The sequence below is a fragment of the Oryx dammah genome, unplaced genomic scaffold (assembly GCF_014754425.2).
Source record: "Oryx dammah isolate SB20612 unplaced genomic scaffold, SCBI_Odam_1.1 HiC_scaffold_11050, whole genome shotgun sequence".
Taxonomy (NCBI): domain Eukaryota; kingdom Metazoa; phylum Chordata; class Mammalia; order Artiodactyla; family Bovidae; genus Oryx; species Oryx dammah.
This window is the reverse complement of record NW_024080444.1, coordinates 1941779-1967395: the sequence shown is the minus strand read 5'-3', so window position 1 is coordinate 1967395 and position 25617 is coordinate 1941779. Positions and strand designations below refer to the sequence as shown.

General features: G+C 43.8%; 1 protein-coding gene across 11 annotated transcripts in view; it reads left to right on the top strand.

Annotated features, from left to right (window-relative positions):
- The window catches only part of LOC120860244, a 60918-nt gene that overhangs the window by 10636 nt on the left and 24665 nt on the right, over positions 1 to 25617 (top strand). Inside the window, exon 1 of one of the 11 annotated variants that reach the window (XM_040236048.1) lies at positions 22067 to 22519. The exons of 8 other annotated variants lie outside the window; for them this stretch is intronic. In XM_040236048.1, the coding sequence (XP_040091982.1) occupies positions 22299 to 22519 (221 nt within the window). In that variant the 5' untranslated portion in view covers positions 22067 to 22298. Of the gene's footprint in view, positions 1 to 22066; positions 22520 to 25617 lie in introns of those variants that run through there. 2 more of the 11 variants (XM_040236046.1, XM_040236047.1) reach the window with 2 other exon arrangements.

Here is a 25617-nt window from a genome sequence, read left to right as displayed (position 1 = left end):
CTAATTTGTAGTCACTTCAGCAGGTTGTTCCTCCTAAATCTTTCAATGGCCTAATGATTGTGGTCTTCTAATCTTCAACACCGATTGATCTTCCAGTTTTTACACTTTCTGATATAAATAAATATGTAGAAATCGGAGTGTTTGAACATAGGTACTTTTTAAATTAAAACTACCTTGCTTAGAATTCTTTCCTAATATACTTAAGATCCAATGTCTTTTTATATTTAACTTTTTATAAGTTATAATTAATTATTCATTAAAAAATCAGGAGTATCTAACATTACTTAGGTGTTTTAACCTTCTGACACATCTAACTGAAGTGATTCCAGTAGAAAAGCTTTTTGTTTTTTCCCTGCCTTTCGTTAGAGGCATGGTTCATTCCTTAGAACTTAATAGAAGAGTCTCCACTACACTGAAACTTATAGATTTTCTATTTTTTACTAAAGCCAGTTAACTGGTAAAGCAATTTCTGTATTTTTTTCAAATTAAGAATTTTTTTAGTGTACAAGCAACATCTGCGTGTGTTTATCTGAGAATAATCACTATATAATTATTTCTAAAAGGCATGCATTATTATAATGCTTTATGTCATAATTGAAGTAATTCCTCTACCCCATCTAAACCAGTAATTTTCAGTCATTACTCCAAAGGTGTTTATTTTATCTTACTTACCTATTTCTAAAAAATGTAGGAAGTGTGTTTTTATTTCTATTATTTTTATTATTAAAGGGTACACACTAATTTATTAGATTATTATATTTAGTCTATTATTATACTAGCAAATGTGCAAATTTAATGTATATACTATAGTGGAATATTTACAATTCAATACTAAATAAAACATAATACCATGTTTTAAAAGAATTGAATGATTACATTTTAGAATTAACAATGCAAAAGGTATAAACCTATGTAAACATTCATATTTCATATTACCCCCAGAAAATAGTTTCAATTACTTCTTAATTATTTTAAACATAGTAGAGAGGCTTAAATTAGGACATTTATAAAGTGCCAACTTCTGGCATTTTTTTGGGTTCCATAGCTGAGAGCTACCCCACGCAACTTTTATTGAGTAGAGAAGAATGGATATCTAATATATTATTGTATAAGAAGGATCCCCAAGTATAAATAACCACCTCTGGTGACACTTTTTATTTTTCAGTAATTATAGCAATCTTTAGCTATACTCCGTTATGCCTCTTCTTTAGACATTGACTGGGAAAATAAAGTGTCTTTTCCACAGACATAGTTGCTCATCATATGGAACTATATCTGTGGAAAAGACTTCAAGAGATTATCAGATAAGGGCTTGCAATGGAGTCAAAACACCACACTGCCCAGGACAGGCACACCAGGTCGCTTTCTAACTACTGAGAGTATGAGTACAAAAATAAATATACAATGCGGTGTTTCTTCTTTCACTAGCTGCATGCTGCACCTGTGCACACATATATCTGATGACATCTGCTAACATAATAAATCTCAAGTGGTTTGTGGTGTCATCAAAAATCTGAGATGGTGGTGTGGCTCACAGCCTCACCAACCCCAGGCTCTGGTCTTGTTAAATTTCACAGGCTAAATAGAGGCAGACTCAGACTCATTCTGTACATGAACCAGAGGTTTTCAAGAGTAGGTTAAGGTGGTTTACCAAAAGGGAAAAAAAAAAAAAAACCAGCCTCTAGTTATGACTCAATGTGTGAAAAAGCTGCTCTCTGATTCAGTGGGGATAAATCAAGGCTATCTTCCAGCTTCAAAAAAATCATTTTTATCTCAATTGTTACAAATTCTCAATTTCAAGGTTAAATTCTCAACCTCTCTTAGCCGACTCATGGTTTTAAGACTTACTTTAAAAAAATGAGCAATTAAATCTTCACAACTTGCTTACTCACACTTTTATGTAACTTTAGAATTTCAACCATCAAAATGTCCATGAAAAGAAAACAATAAATTTGAATGAATTTGGGCTTCAGCAATGATTACATTAAGCAAAGAAAAAACAAATGTTTTCTCAAAAAATTTTTAGGATATTTTGTGCCATATGTAAGGTTTCTGAAACAACAGAATCCCTAAGGTATTTTTTTAAACCATTTTCAAAAAACAGAAGCATCTGGCAATCCAGAAATCAGTGAGGCAACAGGACGCAAGAAAGCGCTAGACAGTATACTGGTCCTTCTCTACAATGCTGGCAGAGGACCATCCTGCTTTTTGCTCAGTGGACCATTTTCAATGAGAAAGTGAAAGTCAAGTCCCCTGCATCCACATCCTGGGGCTGATTGTCCTCAGTGTCAAAAGATAATTCTTGATATATCTAGAACGTGGTGGGATTATTTTCACTTTCCCACTACTAAAGATCAATAACCACATTTTTGTGGATTTATTCCCCAGCTAAGAAAGTCTAGACGCAGACCAGGAAGTAGAGGAAAAATTCCATCTTTCTATAGACATGCATCGCATATTTAGTATGGGGTTGGATACTACCCTGCAAAGATGGATAGATTTTTGAGAATTTCTGCATTTGTGATAAAAATACCTTCTATTCCTTTGTGCTAATATTCTCCTCTAAATTTGTTTATAAGAAAGTAACTTTCCCCCAGGGTATCTTGAAAGCCTTCAAATAAACACATTAAATAACAACCTTTGGTTTTCTGCTCACTTTATGGGTAGTTGATGTGGATTTATAGAATGAAAGCAGTGTTGATAGAAAGCAAAGGAAAATGTAATTAGGGACAATAAATTACCCTTTCTATCCTACCACCCAGTAAAAGCAAAAAAAAAGAAACCACACAAAAAAAACCCTTGTATATTATATTCAGAAGCCAAACTAATAATTCTGTGAAACTTTTGATACCACTGTAATTCATGATGTGGGAAGTATTTTTATAAATAACCAGGTTGGGGGGAGGGGACGAAGAATAGTACTAATTAGGTGGGAAATTTCAGGCACATGGAGTTTACCTACATGCAACTAAACACTGTCTGCTTTTATTGGTTAAGAATGGTTGACAAGCAAATACAGAGATCAGGACAGAAATATAAGTTTTAAGAACATAATTTAACATCAGTCACTCTGCCTTTTTCTCCTTTGTCTGGTACCATTCTGACCCACTCTTAATATTTATTTTATTACGTTTTTCTTTTTTGTTGTACAAGCAAAGAAAGAGCAGAGATATCTTAGCAAATACAAATGACATCCACCTACAGTCTCATCACCTATAAATTTGTTTCATTTGTACGGATTCCAATCTAGTATTTGCTTTGCTTCCGTATGTGCATGGTTATAATATTAAGGTGGATAGAATTTTGTCTTTTAACTTTTCCACTTATCTCTATCATTGACATTAGTGACACACAAAACTTAAAATATTAAAACTAGAAGACACTTTTGGGGCTTCCAGGCGAGAGACAGAAAAATGAAACCAGCAACATCCTGCATATTGCCCTCTCATATTTTTAATGCTGGATGTCACTGTCAATATTTTAAAGTTGGGATGTCTTACTTGAAAATCCAAATATCCTCCTGCCCTTGAAAAAGTGGGAAGGAGAAGAGACAGTGTGGGGAGGAATGTTGCACACAGGTTGGAGCAAAGCAGCCACTGCTCCCCCACCACTCCCATCCCTGTTAGATGACACGTGGTCTCCACAGCCCCCACCACTCCCTGTCCCCTTATGCTAGTTACCAACTCTTCCTCCCCTCTTCTACAACCTTTGATCTCGGACAACTGCTCTTCTTACAGTTGAAAACTGGAAAAGGAGTTTCAGAGAGGTAAAAGTGACTTGCTCAGGGTTACAAAGCTAATGAGTAGCATTGCTCACGTTGTAAAAGAGACCTCCTGACTCTAAAAGAAGTATCCTGTGTATTCACACTCATTCCCAAGCAAGTGGGGAAGTGGGATTCTGGGTGCCACTCCGAAAACCTCACCAGAACTTCCTTGACCGCAACCTCCTTTACAGACTGAAATGTCCCAGGTCAGCCACCCGCCACCTGTTTGCTCCAAGTCACAATTAACATTTGATGTGCACAAGCCAGACATCTGCACCTCCGTAAGTCCTGGCCCTGCTCACAGGGACTCCTGTTCTTTCTCTTATTAAAAACAAAATATCAGAATGCAAGTACAGGAAGCTGATCACTTACAGAGGTAACATTCAATCTGCTGCTAATACTGTTAATAAAAGTGTTACCTAATGAAAAAGTAAAAAACTTTGTGATATTCTTATCAGACCTATCTCATAGAGGTGTGAGGAAGTACCAATACCCTAGCAAACAACCACTTCCTAGAAAATATAAAACTCCTGCATCTGTACAGAGACTATTTTTAGACTGTTAACCAGGACACATGGTTCAACCAAGAACCTCTGTGTGTGTGTGTGAATTTAAGATTTTGCAAAGTTTTATAAACGTTTTAGAAAATGAATCATTGCTAGCTGTGGTTTAATAAATGGGCTTTATGAAAAATAATAAAAATGTAGACCATTTAAGAATGCCCAGTGTCTATATCTGTGTGGACAGTTCTTAGAAATTTGCCTAGAAAGAGGGACTTGAAAGACTAACTGCAGCGTTTTCACTGCCTTTATGTGTCCCACGCAGTTTGCACTTGGTTGTAGTGCTTTGACCTCCAGACAGAACACCTACTCTCTAGGGTTTGCTCCCAATGGGAGAAGGACCTAAGAACATGCAGACAACGTCATGGAGTCACATGTAAATAGTAAATAATTGAGAAGCTCATGTATTATGTACTTATTGAGTCTACAATTACTTTCTGGCAGACACGAAAGTGATCTATATTCAATCAGGCTCTAGGCTCATTCACAGAAATGGTCTTTTTTGAAAATTTTTATTTTATATTGAAGTATAGTTTTTTATAATATTGTGTTAGCTTCAGGTATACAGCAAAGTGATTCAGGTATACATATATACCTATTCTTTCTCAGATTCTTTTCCCATATAGGTTACTACAGAGTACTGAGTAGAGTTCCTTATGCTATACAATAGCTCCTTACTGGTTATTTTTTTATAGTAGTGTGTATATGTTTATCCTAACCTCTTAATTTATACCAGAGGGGAAAGATGGGGGAGGGAAGGATAAATCAGAAGCAGTATTCATGGCTCTTATGCTGGCCAAAGCAGCCTCTTAGTTGAACATCAATAAGGAGGCCAGACTCTCTGGGCCCATTTTCCCTTTCCCTGAGAACCAGATAGGCACTATTCTTCTGTATTATTTTAAATAAATATCTGCAAACTGAATCCTCTCCTTTGCTGTGACCAACCGCAGCACCTCAATTAAGTGAGGTCTCCCCTAGGGTGATAGTTTTTCCCATTAGGTTAAAATGAGAGTCATGACAAGTGATAATAATTACCACTTACTGAAGCCTAACTATGGCTGTGCTCTCTGCTCAGAATGTCATATATATTATTTCAGCCCTTTTAAAGATGTGGAACCTGAGGCAAGGAGAGATTAAGTCACCAATGGAAGGTCAGGGTGTTCCTAATCTCAGGGTTTCTAATTCCAAAGCCTGTGGCTATAGCAGACCAGTACTTACAGCAAGAACAAGGGCTAGACTGTAGCCACCTAGGTGAGCGTGGCTGCATCACAGGAGTTTGCCTTGGGATGTTTTACAAGTATTCCTTAATGCGTTTTTATCACTCTTCTTTTGAAATTGCCTTTAGAACCCCAGGCACATTCTTCTTAAAATATTATCAATGGGATAGATCTTCCTCCTTTGAATGTGGATTTGAGTTTTGGATATGACCATGATTCATTCAATACCCTGTAGTGACTAAAGAACTTATCAAGCTGGGTAAACCAGTTTGGGTTGAAAATAAAGCGAGATGGAATGTAACAAGATGATTTTCATTCTCCAGCATGTTCTGAAAGTAATGGGATAGAGGCTTTACACTTGGACTTAGAGGCACCAAGGTTTGGGGTTCAAATCCAGACTCAGTCACCTAAAAACTGTGTGATTCTGGGCAAGGCATGTAATAATTCTTAGCCAGAGTTTCCTCACCTTCAAAAATACGTAAGAAAATAATTCCCACATCAGGATTACTGTTTGAGAAAAGAATATCTAAAAATACTCTGCGTCAGAATATGTAGGAAGGTGTCTGAAATTTAGTCCTCTCTCAGTAAGTATTTTCTGAATCTATCAGATTATTATTTGTCTCTGTCCTTGTTCTTCCAACATGGTGAGAGATAATAAAGAAAAGTTAACAGAGTTTGTGATAATGACGGGACTTCAGAGGCCCTCTGAGTGCCTCTGGGCCTGGTATATAGCATTTATTTGCAATTACACTTGAAGAATCAAGAGTGATGCTTCTAGCTCTCTGGTGCTAAGGGAGATGGATTGAAAGGAGGCTATAATATGAGTTGAAGTTTCCGGGAGGCAGTTTCTATCTCAACTTTACTCCTAGGCGATCTCTAGAAAGGTACGAAAGGTAACAACCTAGTAATCAAATGCTCTTTCCGACACAAAGTGCCCTTTCCAGCTCAAGGTGGAACAAGGGGAACTGCTCTTGTGCTCAGGAACAGTTTCCAAACAACTGACTTAGTGGCAGGCACAGAATGCTGCTACCTAAATGGGAAGCACTGAGAATACCCCAGAACCCATCCATATCCTTAGTGTCACTAGTCAACTGAATGAGATGATGTAACTTTTAGGCAACAAAAGAGCACCTGCTCTTTCCAGAAGACAGGGTGTGAATAAACCAAACAGTCTGCTAGCATAGAGGAAAAAGACTTTGGAACAGGGAAAGGAGCAGAGAGTTTGTGTGGTGGTATTCCAAATTCATATACCTGCTAGGCTTCCCTGTGAGGTCAAAGAGATGGTCTGAGAATTCTGGAAACCTTGAAGGAAGACGTTTACTGAAAGAAGGAAAGAGAAATGTACAAAGCTTTTTACTACATACAATCAGGGGCATCTAGCAAGGAGTGGCGGAGAAGGCAATGGCACCCCACTCCAGTACTCTTGCCTGGCAAATCCCATGGATGGAGGAGCCTGGTAGGCTGCAGTCCATGGTGTCGCTAAGGGTCGGACACAACTGAGCAACTTCACTTTCACTTTTCACTTTCATGCATTGGACAAGGAAATGGCAATTCACTCCAGTGTTCTTGCCTGGAGAATCCCAGGGACGGTGGAACCTGGTGAGCTGCCGTCTATGGGGTCACACAGAGTCGGACACGACTGAAGTTACTTAGCAGCAGCAGCAAGGAGTGGAGACAGGAGCAGCCTCTGAGGGCTGTAGAGCTCTGGCAGCTGATCTAGAATCACCCCAGGTTCTCCTTTGCAGCATCCTGCAAGTCTGAATACCTAGGGCCATGTTTTTCATTTCAAGATGACATGTTCATTTTCACACTGTAACCCTTAATTAACCACTTAACTCACTTAATGTTGTGGTGTTGTTTTGTCACCAAGTCGTGTCCGACTCTGTGTGACCCCATGGACTGCAGCCCACCAGGCTCCTCCATCCATGGGATTTGCCAGGCAACAGTACTGGAGTGGGGTGCCATTGCTTTCTCTGGTCTGAGCCACTAAGGAATCCTTAATCTTCTTACCCATCCTATAAGAACAGGTACAATACTTTTTTTCCATTTTACAGATGAGAAAATTAAGGTACAGAGAAACAAATTTACGTAACCAAGGTCAATAGCTTCCAAGTTTCAAAGGTAGGTTATGCACTTAGGCAGTCTGCGCCAGACCCTTGGCTCTTCACCACCAATTTCATGCAAGCGTTTTCCTCTCCCCTGCACACCCTTCCCCACAATACCGTGACTTTTTGCCCAACTTTAAAATCTCTCCTCTTTACCTGTAGGGCTCATTCTAGGTCCCACAACTCCCGAACAGGCAGCCATAGTGTGGGTACAACTTAGCACAACTACAGAGTAACACTAAAGGCCCGAGAAGACTTAGTCACTAAGGAGAAAAGACTCTTCAGCATCTTTGTCTTCATTCTTTGGACCTCTAAAGGGGGAGACCTAAGTGACTACCTCCCTCTCTCTTCTCAGCTTTTAAAAAATAAACAATCATCCAATCATTCAGTGGAATATTATATACCAAGGAAAAGAACACACTTCTCTACAACAGGCATGTAGAAAAGTGCACATCATAAGTGTATATTAATAGTTAGGTGGATAACCCATACCACCACTATTCATTTTAAGAAATAGAAAATTACTGGCAATTAAAAAAAACACATCCCATTCTCTGCCAATTACTACTCCCACCATCCTTCCCAAAGACAGCACTATTCTCATCTCTAAGAATACAAAGTTGTATTGTCTGTTTTTGAACTTTATATAAAAAGGAAGCATATGATATTTACTTTCTTATGTTTGAACAATTTTGTTCAACATTTCATATGAGAGCTCTTCCTGCTGTTGCAAAAAACAAAGTTGTTTTGTTTTTCCACATTGCAGTATGGAATTCTACTGTATGCACACACCACCATTTATCTGTTGTACACTTGACCACCACTGGCTTTTTTCCAGTTTGGAGCCATACGAATAAAAGGAATAGAAGCATTCTATATGCTTTCCAGTATATATATATATATGTATGCATTCTCTTAGGTGTACACCTAGGAGAATTTCTGGGTTATGAAGTAGCCTAGGAAAATTTTTAGTAGATAATTACAAAAAACTTCCAACATGATTGTATTAATTTACACTCCTACCAGGTATAAGAGAGATTTGGTTGTTTCATATTTTCACCAACACTTTGTATCGGTTCCTTTTTATTTCTGGAGAATAGAAATACCTGAATATGGTTTTACAATTTTTTTTTAACTTTTAAAGTTATTTATTGATTTGTGGCTGTGCTGAGTCTTCACTGCAGTGAGCGCTTTCTCTAGTTACAGTGAGTGGGGGCCACCCTCTAGCCGTAGTGCATGGGCTGCCCATTGTGCTGGCTTCTCCTGCTGCAGAGCATGGGCTGTAGCTGCTCAGGCTTCGGTAGTTGCAGCACGTGGGCTCAGCAGTTGCGACTCACCAGCTCTAGAGTACAGGCTCAGTAGTTGTGGCATTACCCTGTGGCATGTGGAATCTTCCCTAACCAGGAATCAAACTTGTGTCCCCTGCATTGGTAGGTGGATTCTTCACCGCTAGACGTCCCTCGCAATGTGGTTTTAATTTGCACTTTGCAGTTGATTAATGAGATTAAGCTGCTTTTCATCTGCTTACTGACCATTTGGATAGTCTCTTTTGTGAAATGTCTGTTCAAATATTTCATCCATTTTTAGCTGGGCTCAACTTTTTTCTTTTCTAATTTGGAGTTCTTTACACATTCTGGACATGAGACCTCTGTCAGTTCTGTCTGTTGCAAATTATCTTTCCACTTACAATTTTGCTCATTTAACATTATAATATTTTTGTGAGTTTTAAAAAATATATATATTAAGGATTAATTTCCATATAATAAACTGAAACATATTTGAAGTATACAATTTAATGAGTTTTAACATGGGTGTAAATTCCTGAAATTACACCACATACAAGATAGGAATAATTTTATTCACCTCCAAAAGGTTTTCTATGCCTCATGATAATTCCTCTCTCTTGCTTCCCATGTCTTGAAAGGATTGATCTGCTTCTGTCATTATAACTTGGTTTGTATGGTCTAGATTTTTATGCAAATAAAATCACTCAGCTTGTACTCTTTCTCACCTGACTTCTTTCAGTGTACTTTGACATTTACTCATATTGTTACGTGTATCAACAATTCATCTCTTTTTATTACTGAGTGGTGTTCTCTTGTGTGTTATACCATAACTTATCCACTACCTGTTGATGGGCAATTAGAATGCTTCCAGTTTGGGGGTATTACAAGTAGTGCTACAATGTACTTTTGTATACTAGTCTTTATATGGACATAGACTTCTCTTTCTCTCAGGTAAATACCTAGGAAAGAAATTTGAGGGCATGTGGTAGTCTCTCTTTAAAGGGTCAACTTTTTAAGGAACTGTCAAACTGTCACCCATAGTGGCTGTACCATTTACAATTCCATCAGCAATGTATAAGAGTTCCAGTTTCTCCTTGTCCTCACCAGTTTAGTATGATCAACTGTTTTCTCCTTAACCGTTCTAACTGGTATGTAGTGTGGTCCATTGTCATTTGAACATTTGTTTCTCTAATGGCAAATTGTGTTGAACATCTTTCCACGTGCGCATTCAGTTCAGTTCAGTTGCTCAGTCATGTCCGACTCTTTGCGACCCCATGAATCGCAGCACGCCAGGCCTCCCTGTTCATCACCAACTCCCAGAGTTCACTCAGACTCACATCCATCGGGTCAGTGATGCCATCCAGCCATCTCATCCTCTGTCGTCCCCTTCTCCTCCTGTCCCCAATCCCTCCCAGCATCAGAGTCTTTTCCAGTGAGTCAACTCTTCACATGAGGTGGCCGAAGTACTGGAGTTTCAGCTTCGGCATCATTCCTTCCAAAGAAATCCCAGGGTTGATCTCCTTCAGAATGGACTGGTTGGATCTCCTTGCAGTCCAAGGAACTCTCAAGAGTCTTCTCCAACACCACAGTTCAAAAGCATCAATTTTTCGGTGCTCAGCCTTCTTCACAGTCCAACTCTCACATCCATACGTGACCACAGGAAAAACCATAGCCTTGACTAGACAGACCTTAGTCGGCAAAGTAATGTCTCTGCTTTTGAATATGCTATCTATTCTTAAATCTTCTTTCTTAAGTGTTTGTTCAAAATCTTCTGCCCATTTAAAAAACTGAGCTGTTCATTATTGCTGAGTGACTAAGGTTTCTTTCTGTATATTATGGACACAAGTCCTTTATCAGATATTTGATTCACAATATTTTCTCCCAGACTGTCGCTTTTCTTTTCAGTCCCTTAACTGTGTTCTTTGAAGAGTAGAATGTTAAATTGTGAGGAGGTCAAAATTATGGATCCTGCTTTTGGTTTCATATCTTAGATATTTTGCTGAATCCAAAATCACAAAGATTTTTCTCTTTGTTTCTTTTGGAATTTGTGGTTTTATGCTTTACAAGGAGGTCCACTTTGAGGTAAATTTTGTACATTGTGTAAGGTATGGGTTCAAGTTCATTTTTTCCCGTATGGATACACAGTTGTGTCATACCATTTATTGAAAAGACTATTTTGGTCTTTTGTCAATTGTCCATGTATGTTCGGGTCTATTTTATAGACCTCCTATTCTATTTCACTGATCCATTTTTCTCTCTGGAGGCCAATAACACACTGTCTTAATTACTATAGCATTATAATAACACTTGAAATCAAGTAGTGTTAGTTCTCTAAATTTGTTCTCTGTAATATTATCTTTGGATGAACTCTTCTGTTGGTCTTTTGATGTACTCTCCTAGCGTTTTATTTGTTTGTTAACAAGTTTTCTCTAAGAAACCTTGAATACACTCAGACAGACATTCTTCTTAATTAGAGCTGGAAATAACATGCATGCATTTTAATTCTTTCAGTCCTTTGGGCTTAAATGTCATCTTAATTCAAAGATCTTTGATAAAAATGCATGAACCCCAAAGCGTGTGCAGTTGTTGTAATATTAAGCCAAACCATCATCTGCTATGATGGCAACTGATAGCCAGCTGAGAACCTGAACTTTTTTGGAAACAAACTGTATAGACTGACCTCTTGGGGGCGGGAAAGCCCAGGTGAAAGGTTAGTGGGAAGGTTGCGTCGGTTCATAGTAATTCCTACAAGTTATCAGTCATTGGGTGAGCTTTTTGCATATAGCATCTTATTTTATCTAAGATCTCTATAATTTCCCATCTAGGAATACACTCTGGAACAGGATCAGAAAGCTTTTTTTGTAAAGAACCAAATGTTTTAGGTGGGGTCAATTTCCCAGTCTTGGGTCAAGGTATTTGCATAGTACCACACACTTTGAAGGGCTTCCCTGGTGGCTTAGATGGTAAAGAATCTGCCTCTAACTCAAGAGACCCCGGTTCAATCTCTGGGTCAGGAATATCCACTGGAGAAAGGGAGTGGCAACCCATTCCAGTATTCTTGCCTAGAGAATTCCATGAACAGGGAAGCCTGGTGGGCTACAGTCCATGGGGTTGCAAAGAGTCAGATATGACTGAATAACTAAATCTTCCTTCTTACATACTTAGAAAATTTCTGTGCTTGGTTGCAAACTCTGCTGTCCCCATGTTGAAACTACTGAAAGCTTTCTTCCTTAAGTAAGCTTCTGAATTTTCATTTTCAATGAAATATTCTGCAGTCAATCCAAATTGTAGGCTTTGCAGGTCGTACAAGTCTCTGATGCACCTACTTGCCTCTGTCCACATTAGAGGAAAGCAGCCGTAGATGACATGTAATGAGTGAGCCCAACTGTGCTTCAATTAAACTGTATTTATGAACACTGAATTGGAATGAAGTGTTTATTTTTATGTATCATGAGATGTTTTTCTTCTCTTATTCCTCTCATTCATTTGAAAACATGAAAACCTTTCTTAGCTCCCAGACCATAGAAAATAAGAAGTGGGTTCTCCTCGGCCTGCGGACAGCGGGTTTCTGGCCCCTCCTTGGGGAAAGTCCTGCACGTGTGCAGTAGGTGATGTGGGCAAGAAGTTCACATTCGAACAGTTCGTGAATGCTGCAAACCAGAAACACACCAAAAGTCCCCACAGAGACAGAATGGTTACATACACCGCGGTGTCTTTATATACAACGAATGATTGAAAGAAAAGAAGCAAGTCATAAAAGAGTGCAGTGAGATTTTATTTATATGAAGTTTAAAAATAGGCCCACATAAACACTAAAACTAAAGTACAAAAACAAAAGCAAAGCAACGATCATAGGAAAAATAGGACCATGATTCCCTCTCAGGAGTGGGAGATGACGGGGAGGCGGAGACTTCTGAGGTTCAGGCAACACTATCTTTCTTGACTTGGGTCATGCTTACATTGTTGTTTATATTTATTCTTTGAACTATACCTTCTATGCAGCTGCTCTGAAATGTACATCTCATCGTTTTTATTTTTTTTTTTAATTTATTTATTTTTAATTTTTACTTTACAATTCTGTATTGGTTTTGGCATAGATTGACATGAATCCACCACAGGTGTACATGCGTTCCCAAACATGAACCCCCCTCCCACCCCCCTCCCCACAACATCTCTCTGGGTCATCCCCGCGCGTCAGCCCCAAGCGTGTCATATCCTGCATCAGAGATAGACTGGCATTTCGATTCTTACATGTTATTATACATGTTTCAATGCCATTCTCTCAAATCCTCACACCCTCTCCCTCTCCCTCTGAGTCCAAAAGTCCGCTATACACAATCTGTGTCTTTTTTGCTGTCCTGCATACAGGGTCATCATTGCCATCTTCCTAACATCTCATCGTTTTTAAAAGTTCAGTTCCTGGCACTAACCCTAAATTGGCATTTGGACCCCCATTCCATAGTGAGGGAGGTGGGAGGCCCCGGGTGGGGAGCAGCCGCATGCCCAGGCCACATGTTTCCAACTTCCTGAAGCTCCTCTGATATCATTTTGAAGACCTTTGGCATCCATCTGGCCCTGGGCTTCCACATTTGCCAAGAAGAGTCTTGGCTTTTATAGCATTCAAATGTTTTTCTTTTCAGTTTGCTTTCGTCTCAGACACTAATGCTCTCTGCCAAATTCCCTCAAGGTCAAATCTACATTATTATGGGTTCCATTGTCTTGAAGCCTTTCTTGTTTGCAAATTCCATTTTTCCTAATTTCAAAATATAATTATAAATAATTCAATCAGATTGAATTGGGCAGTGGATGTGTGTGCTGGCTACTTTCCCTTTATCCCCCTGCTCTTCAGTGTTTATTCTCTTCTTAATATTTCTACCTTCTGGCTTTCTATGTGTGCCTGTATGTTGTCACTAACTGGACAGGGCGAAATTGAAAAAAAGAAAACATGTATTCAAGGTTGGAAAGGACATGAATTTAGGAGTAAACCAACTGGAGTGTGAACCTCACTCAACCTAGCAGCTGTGTGTTCAAAGCCAGTGACTCAGCCTCTCTGAGTCTTTTCTTTCATTAACAGAAGTGACTACGAGAGAAAATCATTGTGAGAATGAGATGTGTGACGGTTAAACAGAAAGTCTGTGAAATGTACCTAGCTCTACCCCTTCTGCTACTGCAGGACTTGTGGAGGTGGGCAATACATTTCAGGTTTCTTTCTCTCTCCCTCCTTTCTATTCTCCTCCCTCCCTTCCATCCTTTCCTTTTGCATGATTTTTCTGCCTACCTCATTAACCTCATTAATCCAGCAATTCTCTAATGAAAGTTAAAGATGGTAGAAATGTTAGGGTCAGGAAAAATTAAAGGTGGGAGATTTTTCTCCGAAGCCTGGGGAAAGAGCACAGGACACACTTTGATGACCCATTTCTGTCCTTTGCCCTTTCGTCTCCTAGGTCTATTCACGCCTAGAAGTCCATGAGCCACAGCAAGGCTGCAGCCAGAATCTTTAGAGAGCTTAAGATAGTGCACCATGATCTGAGGGATTAAAAACTGTATTAACAAATCACTTAGAACCTTACCTGGCATACTCTGAGCACTCAATAAATGTTGAATATTATTCTTGTTATTATTGTCCTGATGATTATTATTGCTGTTCAAGACAAGCACCCCAGTACAGGCAACCAAAGTCATAAGGCCATTAGCTGCCTTGTTTGCCAAATGCCTACCCAAGTTACAAATATAGCAATAGTTGTTTCTTTCAGCATTTCCCAGCCTCCTGTGTCATTTCCCCTGCTAAAGGTTTCATTCTGCCTTTTCCAGAACAAACATCATTATAATCACTTCTTGTTCACATCTCTGATATCCCCATGGCTCTTGTTGCTCTCACTGGTAGTAGCAACACCTCTGAATTTACCACCATCTGCAAATATCATTAGCTATTGTTTATTCCCTCTCCCACACTATTAATGAAGATGTTAATTAAGACCAGAACTAACACTGACCCCAGCAGCAATCCACAAGACATTTATCCAACTGGATAAACTTCTGTTAGTCATTACCCACTGCTCCTAGACATTACCACCACTCCATTCCCTTCATCTGCTAATTTGTAAGAGAGCAGGGGAGAGAATTAAGGGAGCCCAGTATTACTTAAAAATTAACACTCTGATACTTAGGGTTTGTAAAGAGATTTGGTGGAACATCAGAAGGGCAGTTGTCAGCATTATGTATGAGTGAAAGGAGCCAGCTTCCAAAGGAATTCGGTAACTGCCTGGCTCAGCTTATGGGTGTCAGAGAATTTAGCAACACGCTGTAAGGCTGGAGGACACCACCACAAATATTAGACTGCGTTTCAGCTGCTTTCTTTTACAGATGATCAGACTGAGACCCAAAGAGGCAAAGAGACTTGTCCAAGGTCACTTCCCTAGCTCATGCTAGAACCTGAATTGGAACTGGGAGTTCTAACTTCCTGTCTCATGATCTTTGCAGGAGCCAAGGTGATCATGCTTCCCAGAGGTTCTTTTCAGACACCTATATTGTTAGCATTTGCCCACTAAATCCTAGATGCACAGAGCAGTGTCCATCAACTTCATCTCTTTGTCCCCAGCAAACCATCCCCTTTAGTAGGAGTTCTCTGCACACTTATTAAAGGAATGAGTATTATTCACCATGATGCACTGTGCTCTCAACCTATAAATTAGTAGTTCTCAACCTTGGCTAAACATTACAATCACCCAAGGGAGCTTTTAAAAAATGCCAATGCCCACACCACACCCCTTGAGATTTGAATTTAATTGGATTGAGGAGAGACCAGGCACTGGCAATTTTTTAAATCTCCCTAGGTGATTCTAATGCAGCCAGGGTTGCAAGCCACCTCCCAGGATAAAGTATTTTTCCAAAGACTGCAAAATGGAGAAGTTTCTTGTTCTATAGAATGGGATCAGAACAGAACCATGGTAACTTAGCAATTAGGAGCAAACCTTTCTTTTAAACAGGAAACTGACCTGTTCTTCAAACCTTTTCCATGTGAAGAAGGCAAATTACATTGCCAACTCAGAATAATGTAGTTTGGAATCTATTAATTTGATGCTGGTATTTACACAGGGCAATTTTTCCAAACTTAGCTTTAACCATGGGCATTAGTACCAACTTAAAGCTCTCAGGTAGTCCCAAAGGGACTGACTCCTTTACTACAAAAGCTGACCCACTAGAAGCAAAGTCAAGCAAAGGACAGAGGACTTACCAGTGTTTAGGGGTTTATTTAGACATCAATACTCATTGTACCCTCTGCAGTAACAAATGCCTTGCTGCCATTGGTATGGCAATGACGCCTTAGTAGAAGAAGAATGTAGGTCAAAAACAAAATAATGAGACATAATCTCAGGCTTCTTCCTGGACAGGAGCCCAAGAAGAGTAGAAGACAAGGCTTTGGAAGGTCTCAGAGGCTGCTAGCCTCCTGGCGTCACACTTCATGGTCTTTTCCATTTTCAGGGGACACCCCTAAATGACCAAGTGCCCAACAACACTCTTACCTGTCAAAGAGGGAAATTCAGAGTGCCCATGTATGGTGGCACAGGTTCTCCACTGCCCAGGGGAACCTGGTGTATGGGGGTGGAAATCTGAAGTGAGAAAAGGTGCTTTCAGGAAGGACAGAGGGTTCTATTTGCAGTTCACAGAAAGGCCCCACCTGGAAACAGGGGTGCCTGAAGAGGGAGAGAGACAAATACACAACCATAGGTAGCAGAGGCCTGGTGATGAAGGCAGAGAAGAAGAGATGAGAAATGATGGAAAGTGTTGGGGAGAGGTTATGAGGAGCTCTCCACCCTCACAGAATATGCTCCAGTATCAGTGCCTCTCCATGGTTGGGAAGGTGGAGATAAAACAGGAAAATGTACAGGAAGCCAGAGAAACATGGAAATGGAGTAACTGTAAAAAAGACAATAAGATACACAGAGAAAGGAAGTCCAAGGTGGGAACGTTTTTCACATATTCACTCTCTCACTAGTTGAAGTTAGGGCCCCTGCCACGCATGGCTCATGGGCTTGCCTGCTGTTGTCACAAGCTGGTTCAGCTTTGGGGAAAGAGAAAGGAAGAGAAGGCGTCCTGGCAACAGTCCCTGATGGAGGGTCAGGACAGGCGCCTTAACCAGTGAATGCTTCCAGATGCACTGAAGTGTCCTCCCAAAACACTGCGCAAGAAACAGCTTAACCAGAGAGTGACTCCTCTAGAGGGGGGAAAAAAATCAGTCATGTTGACAAGGTCAAAATACCAAGAAAACAGCCTTCCCAAGTGAGCAATTCTGGGTCAGGATCACAGTTCATTAGAACATACTCTTTTCTGCTTCTCCCTTCTTAGACCTCTTGGTTAGGGTGTGATTTTTAATATATGCACCCACATAGAGGCTCTCAGGGTACACAGTGTCTAATAAAACATGTAAAAGATTGGATTTTGGGAAAGGATTCTCTCCCTGCTAACTGTTGAAAAGAAAGACTCTAAGGGAGGTGCTGCAGTAGTACCCAAATACTGCCATCCAAGGACAAATTAGTCTAGGTGGTGTTTGGGCATAGAAGGAGTAAGTTATGGTGTGGTCTGCCCTGTTCCAATATTGGGACTCAGCGAGAGCTCAAATTTCCCTCAGGGTCTGGAAACTGAGGCAATTTGGACGGTTTCCCCTTTGGTTGCACCATAGAAGGCTCAGGGAGAAAGCCAGTGGAGTGAGAAAGAAGGAAGGAAGGAAGGAAGGAAGGAAAGGGAGGAGGGAGGGAGGAAGGAACACAGTTAGGGAGGACTCACTTATTGAGCACAGACTGCTTGCCAGACATTGCTTTTGGCTTTTTGATTCATGCAATTCCACAGACACTATAGAACACCACTGTGAGGTTGGTATAGTTGCCCAGCTGATGAGTGGCCAGGTTATATTCAAGTCAGGTTTAATTTCCAGTTTCCTCTCTTTTCCATGGACTAAATCTACATACATATACACCTGTATATATGTTTGTGCATATGTGTTTTATCACATCAGTGTTTCATAATACTGCCCTTGTCACCAAGCAACCAAACAATGCAGATAACTTTCCCGTTACATTTCTGTTTTTTATCATGTCCTCAAGCTAATTGGTTTTCCTCTCTTCAGAGTAGCCTCCAATTTTGTTGGCACCAGACTTTGCCTGTATATTATTGAGGAAAGGGGGAGAAGAGGAAGGGTTGACGCCAAGGGAGATCATTCGTCCTGGTTCTGTTGCCTACTGGGCAGGATTTGTTTTCTTTTTTTGTGGGAGGGGCGAGTGCCACTGTTTTGCTGCCCTGCACCACCAACTGGGAATTCTCAGATCTCCTTTAGATAAACAGCTCAGCCCTCTTCAATCCACAACCTTCTGATAGTTGGAATCTTCTCTTTGCCTTGGAGAAGCTTCTTTTCAAGCAGTCATCCCATACTTCTCTTAAAGAGGCACCTCCGAAACAGGCATCAAAGACCTTGGCCCTTTTGCCAACAACCTCTGTGTTGTTTTCCTGAGAGGAAGGGGGGAGGGGCTGGGTTGGGGGCTACATAGTCATGAGGCTGTGTCTCCCTCCCCAGCTGAGGAGAGCTGACCAGGTTCTCCCCCACTCCCATCCCATGCCCCGCTGAAGCTCACACAGATGCTTCAGGAGGAGATACTATCACAAAAGGGTTTATTAGGGAGAGAAAAGTGTGAAAAGGATGGAGCTGTTGGCAGGGAAGCCTGCTCCATGGTTCAGCCTCTGCTGTCTGCAGGCTCCGTTGATTGATCCTTCCCTTTTTTTCTCCACTCCCTACCTTCCAACGGTTTATATTCATTTGACAAAGAAAAGCCATCGCCAGGCAAAGATGTTTATAGCATTGTATTAAAGTTTGGTGGAGAGGAGGGGAAAGGAAGGAAAGGGCTGGATTGGGGGGTGTGGGGGGGAAGACCGAGAGAGAAAGCAAAGGCAGGCATGCATGAGAGGCCCGGGAGCAGCAGCCAAGAAGAGGAAAAAGGACTGCCGGGGACAGGCAGACAAAGTGTGCCTGGAGCTTTATAGAAAAAGCGCAAAGACCTGAACAGGAGAAGCAGTTAAACACCCAAGTGCAAATGGACTTTGGGATTCTCCTGGCAGAAAGGGCTGCCAACAAAATACAAAATAGGCCACCTTGACGACCCAGAGAAACAAGTTCTGAGAAGGCCGTTAGGAGATGCCCAGAAAAGGGCCAGCAAGTAAATATATAAAGGGCAGAGTATGCTAATATGCTGTGAGCCTTTAAACTGGGGGCGGGGGTGTGAAAGAGGGGGACAGGGAGAGAGAACATGAAGGTCTGAGACAGAGCAACACCAAGTGAAAACAAAAGCACCACAGAGAGAGACCGGGACAAAACGCACACAGACACACACACACACACAGCCAGACCCCAAGAGAAGGACACATAGAGAGAGTCACACACAGAGAAAGACAGGAAAGGGCTGAGGAAGGGGGGGTGACGAGTGGGAGTGGGGTGAGAGAGAAAGTCTCCAGCCAAATGCAGGAGACTTGGCAGTGGGACAGCAGCGGGCTGGCCAGGCAGTAACTGCACTTGCTGTGTCTCATCTATTGTTGTCTCCGAGGGGGGGATAGGGGGAGTTGTTTGTTTGTTTTGTTGTTTGGCCTCTTTGTCTCTTTTGTTTCAAGTACTGAGTTTGCTTCTTTCCCAGACACTGGGCTGATGGAAGAGCTTTATGGATTTTTCTTAAAGAGACAGGATTAGCTAGTGTCCTAGTATTAGCAATTTCTCACTCCTAACCAGTTCCTGCCTAAGTGACTGTTTTATTAATTTTTTTAAAGGATTATGTTAAGACTGGAGAGTTGGTGTGTATGCTGCTTTTTGTGGTAGTAAGAATGAACTGGTCCATTTCACCCTCCCCACTAAAGCTCTTCCTATGGGGCTGCCAATACAGCAGGAGGGGAGAAAGAAAAGACAAAAAGGAGAAGAAAATCCTACAAACAACAGTAATAGGGACCATACAAAAATAATTCCAAACACATTGGTAAATGTTCTACTTAAAAAAACAACAGCAACTAAGCCTCAAGATTTGAAATATAAACCTGAAATTGTAAATAATCAGGAGAGGAGCTTTGAAGGAAGAAGGATGGCTCTTCATCCCTCCGGTGACACTGCCAAGGCACTGCCCCATCTCTTGGTGTTACACCGGGCTTTTCCCAGGCTCCATCCCAGGAGATAAACGGCACAGCCATCAGGCTCTGGGTCACTCCCTACCCCCTCCTTGGCCTTCCTGAAAGGAAATGACCATCCACATGCTGGGGCAGCTAGGTGTCACAACGCTGAGTAGAGAGTTGCTTTCTATTCACTTGAGGAGAGACAGGGGAAAGGGGTGTCCCTCAAGCCTTTCACTTCTTTGTTTCCAGAGAGACTTCTAGTTTCCTGTTCCAGTAATGGAACTAGGTTTTGGTCTACAGCAGACAGCTTCTGAAGGAAATGAAATTTTAAAACACTCCCAAATTCATCTAAGTTGGGTTTTCAATACCTCTGTAGTCCTCAGCCAGCCCTTTTCTTAATCTTACCTTCCTTCTCTCCTCTCCTGCCTTAAAATCTCCCAGTGAAATCTCGGGTGCCAGAGATGAAAAATAAATAAATACAGCCCTAGGACTATGGAAGGGTAGGTGGGGGTGGGGATGGCAAAGGGAAGTGGGGGTTCCTTTGTGCACAGATCCTTTATACTCAAAGTAAACTGCAGTGGAGTCTCCTGCCCCCAAGCCAAGTGTGGCTGGGTACCGCTGGCTCTGAGGGGTTAGGGTGCCTCTCCTCCGCCCTGCCCTTGAGAAGTTTGGGGCTTAAAAGACTGACAGCTTTGTCAACTGCTCAGACTGGGGGTGGCAGGATAAGGAGTTGAGACTCAGAGCAGCTTACACCCACAACTTTATCCACTGCCTTCCTCCTCTACCTTAATTTTTCTCCTCTCGCCTCCCTCTTCATCCCCACTCACCACGCCTTTTAAAAAGCCGCCACAAGCATCTCACCCGCCGATGAAGCGGTTTTACTGTTACTGCTGGGCTGCCATTTGAACGGGCCGGGAAACCTCCCGCCTTCCCAGGCCACACTCCGCTGGGTTTTCTCCCACATAAGCTTGGTGGCAACGTGGGCCGGAGGCAGAGACCAGCCCGGGGGTGGGTGCGGGGAGCAGGGGGTGGAGGGGGCGAAGGGGCGAGGAGGTGGGACATCGGTCCCAGGCAGCCGCCGTGTCCTAGCGGGGCTTGTGTGAGGAGCGCCCGGAAGGAGCCCCAAACGAGTGGAGCGTGCAGGGCAGGTGTTCCCCCGCGCAGGGAGGTCAAAGGGAGGAGGTGGGGAGGGGGCAGGTCTCAGCTGCTCCCTCCGGTAGCCATTTGTGGGCACCTTTGTTTTGGGTAGATTTTCATGTCCGTGGTCACACGAGGTAACAGGCAGCCTAACCTTGAGTGCCTGGCAAACTCGAGTCTGATGCTGGGGACTCTAAGGCGGCCGGGCTGAACCCATTAGCCCCTAGGGATGCCCGCGGGGCAGGCGTCGTCTGCAACCGGCAACAGGAACCCAGCACGTGGAAGGATCGCGGCAAAGTGCTGGCCCCAACCCTCAGGTTGGGTCGGGGGTGGGGAGGGGAGTTAGTCCTATTCCCAGCCCAATCCAGTGGGATTCAGAAATGACCCCAGGACCAAGAGTCTGGCCCGCACGGTGCGCAGAGGATTACGTTTCTCTGCCCCGCACCCGGCCAGGCGGCGCACCCGGGGATCCAGTTTCCTTCGGAATGTTCCCGTTGACTTGGTTTGAAAGTTGAAGCCCCGGGGTAGAAAGGCTGGCTGCAAAAATCTCCAACCACATTAATCCTAGACAAAATAAAAACACAATAGGCCGCAAACCAACCAACTTGGGGCATTTCTGTGGGGGTCTCCCGGCGGGGCGCGCGACGCTGCAGAACCTGGAGGGAGGCAACCTTTCTACCTCGAATTTTCCGTGTGTAGGAAGACCTCAGGAAGGTGTTAGAATAGAGTCTCCCCTCTAACGCCTACTCTGTCTCCTAAACTGGTATAAAAACATCCCTGGAACCAACTGCAGCCGTAGCTCTGGCGGGGGTAGGGGGCGGGGTGGGGTGCGGTGCGGTGGCGGCCCAGGAGGCTTGCCTTGAGGCTGAACTCCGCCACGAATTTGCCCCACGCCAGGATGGAGGGTCTCTCAGGGAGACGAAACCCAGCTGGAGAAATCGCGGCCTGGGAGCCCCTGGCCCCACTCGCAAGACAACCCGCCCGGCGCGAAGGATGCGTCTCCCGAACCCCGCGCAGGGAAACTGGAAGGCAGGCAGCCTCTTGAGCTCCAACAGAGTGTAATCTCAAAGAAGAAAAAAAAATCTTTAAAAATGAAAAAGGGGGATAAAAAACTAAATTTGAACAAAACTAAATTACAAGCCCACAGGTCCCTGCGCCGCAAAAGAGGTGGGGGAGGAGGGGGCGGAACGGCCGAGTCTTTGAGAGTGGGGGATGCAGCACGAAATCCGTCCCCTGCAGAGTCGGTGCCTTCGGGGGCTCCACTGCCGCACGCTCCGACTTGCAAGGTTTGGACTCACAGGGGAGGCCGAAGGTGGGAGGGAGAGGCGAGAAAGAGAGGTGGGGGGAGGGTGTGTGTGTGGGGGGGTCTTTTTCTCCTCTCGCCCGCTGCAGCCGAGGCGAACTGGAGGTGGTAAAGCTGTAGAAAACTTTGCAAAGTTTGGATAGCGTGGTTAGCGGTGGAGTCGCAGGGCAAGCAAGCCGTACTGGGGAAGGTGTGGGGGAGCCGGCTGGGTGTTATTGGGACGCCAGGTCCTCAGGCGGTTAAAGATCCAAGTCTCCCGGGGTCAGGTTCACTTATGGCCCCAGAGGCTTCTAGGGGCCAGTACCCCGGGAAAGTTTGAGAACGTTTCTCTAGGAGACTGACGAGGCAGAGCCGGAGTTCCACGATTTGTGTCGGTGCGGAAAGCATTACCCCATGACAGCGCAGAGCTCGTCTGCCAAAGCGGGATTAGATCCGCTGGCTCTAGGGCCCGGTCCCCCACCTTCCCTCACCCGGGGAGGGCCTTGCGCGCGCCTAGGATCTTTGGGGTGATATGCGCGGTTTCGAGTCGCGCGCCGGGTCTCCATGTACCACGTGCGTCCACGGACTCTAGCGGGCACCTTTGGGAGAGTGCCCCCGAAGGGAGGGGGCCACAGCCAGGATCGTGCTGCTGGGAAGACATTCCAGCTGGTGGACACCCTCGCTGGAGGCAGGACACAGTGGCCCAACCCAACTTCTCCCCGCGCCCTGGGAAGGAAGTGTGGTGCGCTCGTTGGAGCGCGAGGCTGCCGCCGCCCATTCCACATACTGCCTGGCATCCTGCTTTTCCTCACTGCACACCAGGGAAAGGCATAATTCAATTATATCATCCAAGTGCAACACAGCCTTTTCCTCTTTTGCCCTGGAGCCTACGACGTTTCGAAGGCGAATCTCCCAATTCTGAAATAAATACCTATCGCTCCAAAGCCAAGCTGGGTTCTCTAGTAACTACTGAGGGGAAAAAAGAACTCAAATCGGATATGAGTTTACAGCCTGAAGCTGCTTATTTAGCCTCATTGAGTGCCATTCCAAACGGCACAGCTTGCGCTATTTTGAGAGAAGTTGGAGATTGGAGAGAACATGGGGTTATTTAAAGTGACTCCCAGAAAGCAACTTTTCTTCTCCTTGCTCCATTGGTGACCGCGTCCGTGCTCCGGTTTAATGCAGCCCGTGCGCCCCAACCTTTGATATTTAAGCCTTGCCAGCTCCGGGTGAAACTACCTGTTGGGAGATTCCGCAGCCTAGACATTCGGCCCTCACTTCCCCGGTGCAATCCTGGCCGCGATGGGGTGGCTCTGGGGTTGGCACGAGAAGGGAGAGGAGCGGGGAGCCGGGAGCAGCGGACAAAGTCAGCTGCGCCTGGCAGTACCCAATGAGCTGTGCCCGCTCCTGCTCGCTCTTGGAGAGCTGGTAACAGTGCGCTGAGCGGGGCCCCTGGCTTCAAGAATGGGCCCAAACTCAGCTCGATTCTCTAAATTAGGAAATCACGGAGCGGTGCCGTTTGTCCTGGCACCTCGGTGCAAGTCTAGCTTTAAAAAACAAAAAAGCCTCCAGGCGGCTTCCTCGGCGCCCACCCCCACCCGGCACTCGCACACCCCGCACTTTCTCCGGCACCAAAATTCCCTTTACTACTTCTGGAAATTCGGAAAACTCCTCAGACGCTTGGACGCGCTGCAACCCAGAGGCTGCTTAAAGCTCTTGCCGGAGTTGCTTGAGGGAAATCACTCTGTTCTTTCGAGCAAACAGAATCTCCGTATTTTAAAACAAACTGGATGAGGGAGTGGAGCTAGGAAGGACAATTTGAGCAGTCTTTGCAGCCTGTTGGAGGAAATTTCGGAAGTTGCGGATAGGGGCTTGTCTCTCACAGGAACCTGTGGCAAGGACAGTTCGGGCTGGGCCCTGGGTCTAGAAGTCTCGCTTGGGAAGCACACAGCCAGGGTCTAGCTCACACGGTTTAATAGCATTCTTTCCGGCAAACTCTCCGGCAGATCCCGCCCTGACATTAAATTGGGGTGGACGTTTAAACGCAGGCTGGGCTAAACCGGAAAAATTTCCCCCAGACGCGGAAGGCATGCCGGGTTGTATCTCCGATGCGGGTTTCTGCTTTTTGATAACGAACCCCCCTCTGTTTCGGGAGCAGTGGAATTGGGAGAGGCCTTACGGAGGGGCCGATTTGGGGGTTGGAGGGGGCGGAAAGTCTGTGTAGCTAGGGGTACAGTGGAGCTTTATTTCTCGGCGCACGCGCTTCCATCCATCCCCATGGTCACAAAGCACCCGGCTGAAAACGAAATGGGGAGAAATATTAGGCAACTGCAGGGAAGAAGGGGGGTAATCCTCGTCTTGTTTAGGATGCTCGTTTTGACAACAGAGACTGAGGGGCTATGTAGAAGAAAGAGAATTTATTCGTGAGAATTAATTGCACGGGGATGAGTATTGAGACTTCGAACCTAAAAGACAGCTCAGAACCTTTCCCGCGCCACAGTCTCTTTTTATGATCCTGGCAATATTAGACAGTTTGGCCCTTAAGTCACACACCTAGTCCCAGACCTTAGTGGCATTTCCCATACCCATGTGCCTCCTTCCTGTGGACTCATCTCGGCATCCTTGCCCAGGACCTAAGGGAATCTGGAACAACTCTTGCAAGCTTGCCCTTCGCAGGGCGCACACACATGGGTGGGCTTTCCCCACGCGGCTCTCTCCTCTGCCCCAGAGAACCCTCAGGGGCCTGGGAAACCCGAAGTATTTTCCAGCGCTCAAACTCGGAACTCCTGTTCTATTTCAGTTCAGTCCCAGGGGCACGGACCCAAGGATAATAAACAATGCTGCTTATTAGAGATACAAACGGGCACAGAAAAGAACTACACAGAAAAGCAAGCGCAGAAAGCATTTTAACAAGTGGCCAGACATTCAGAACTGCCGTTGAAATTGACTTGTAATGTACAACAGAAGGTATTTCTCTGAAAGACACTGAAGTTCGAGGAATATAGGTTTGTCAAAGCGTGATGATTGATGGAGCAGTTTGTATTTACTTAGTTTTTCTCTGGAAATCAGGCAGAGCTGCTGCTACCTGCGGATGCCTCTCTACAGGAACCTCCTTCCCCCACCCCTTC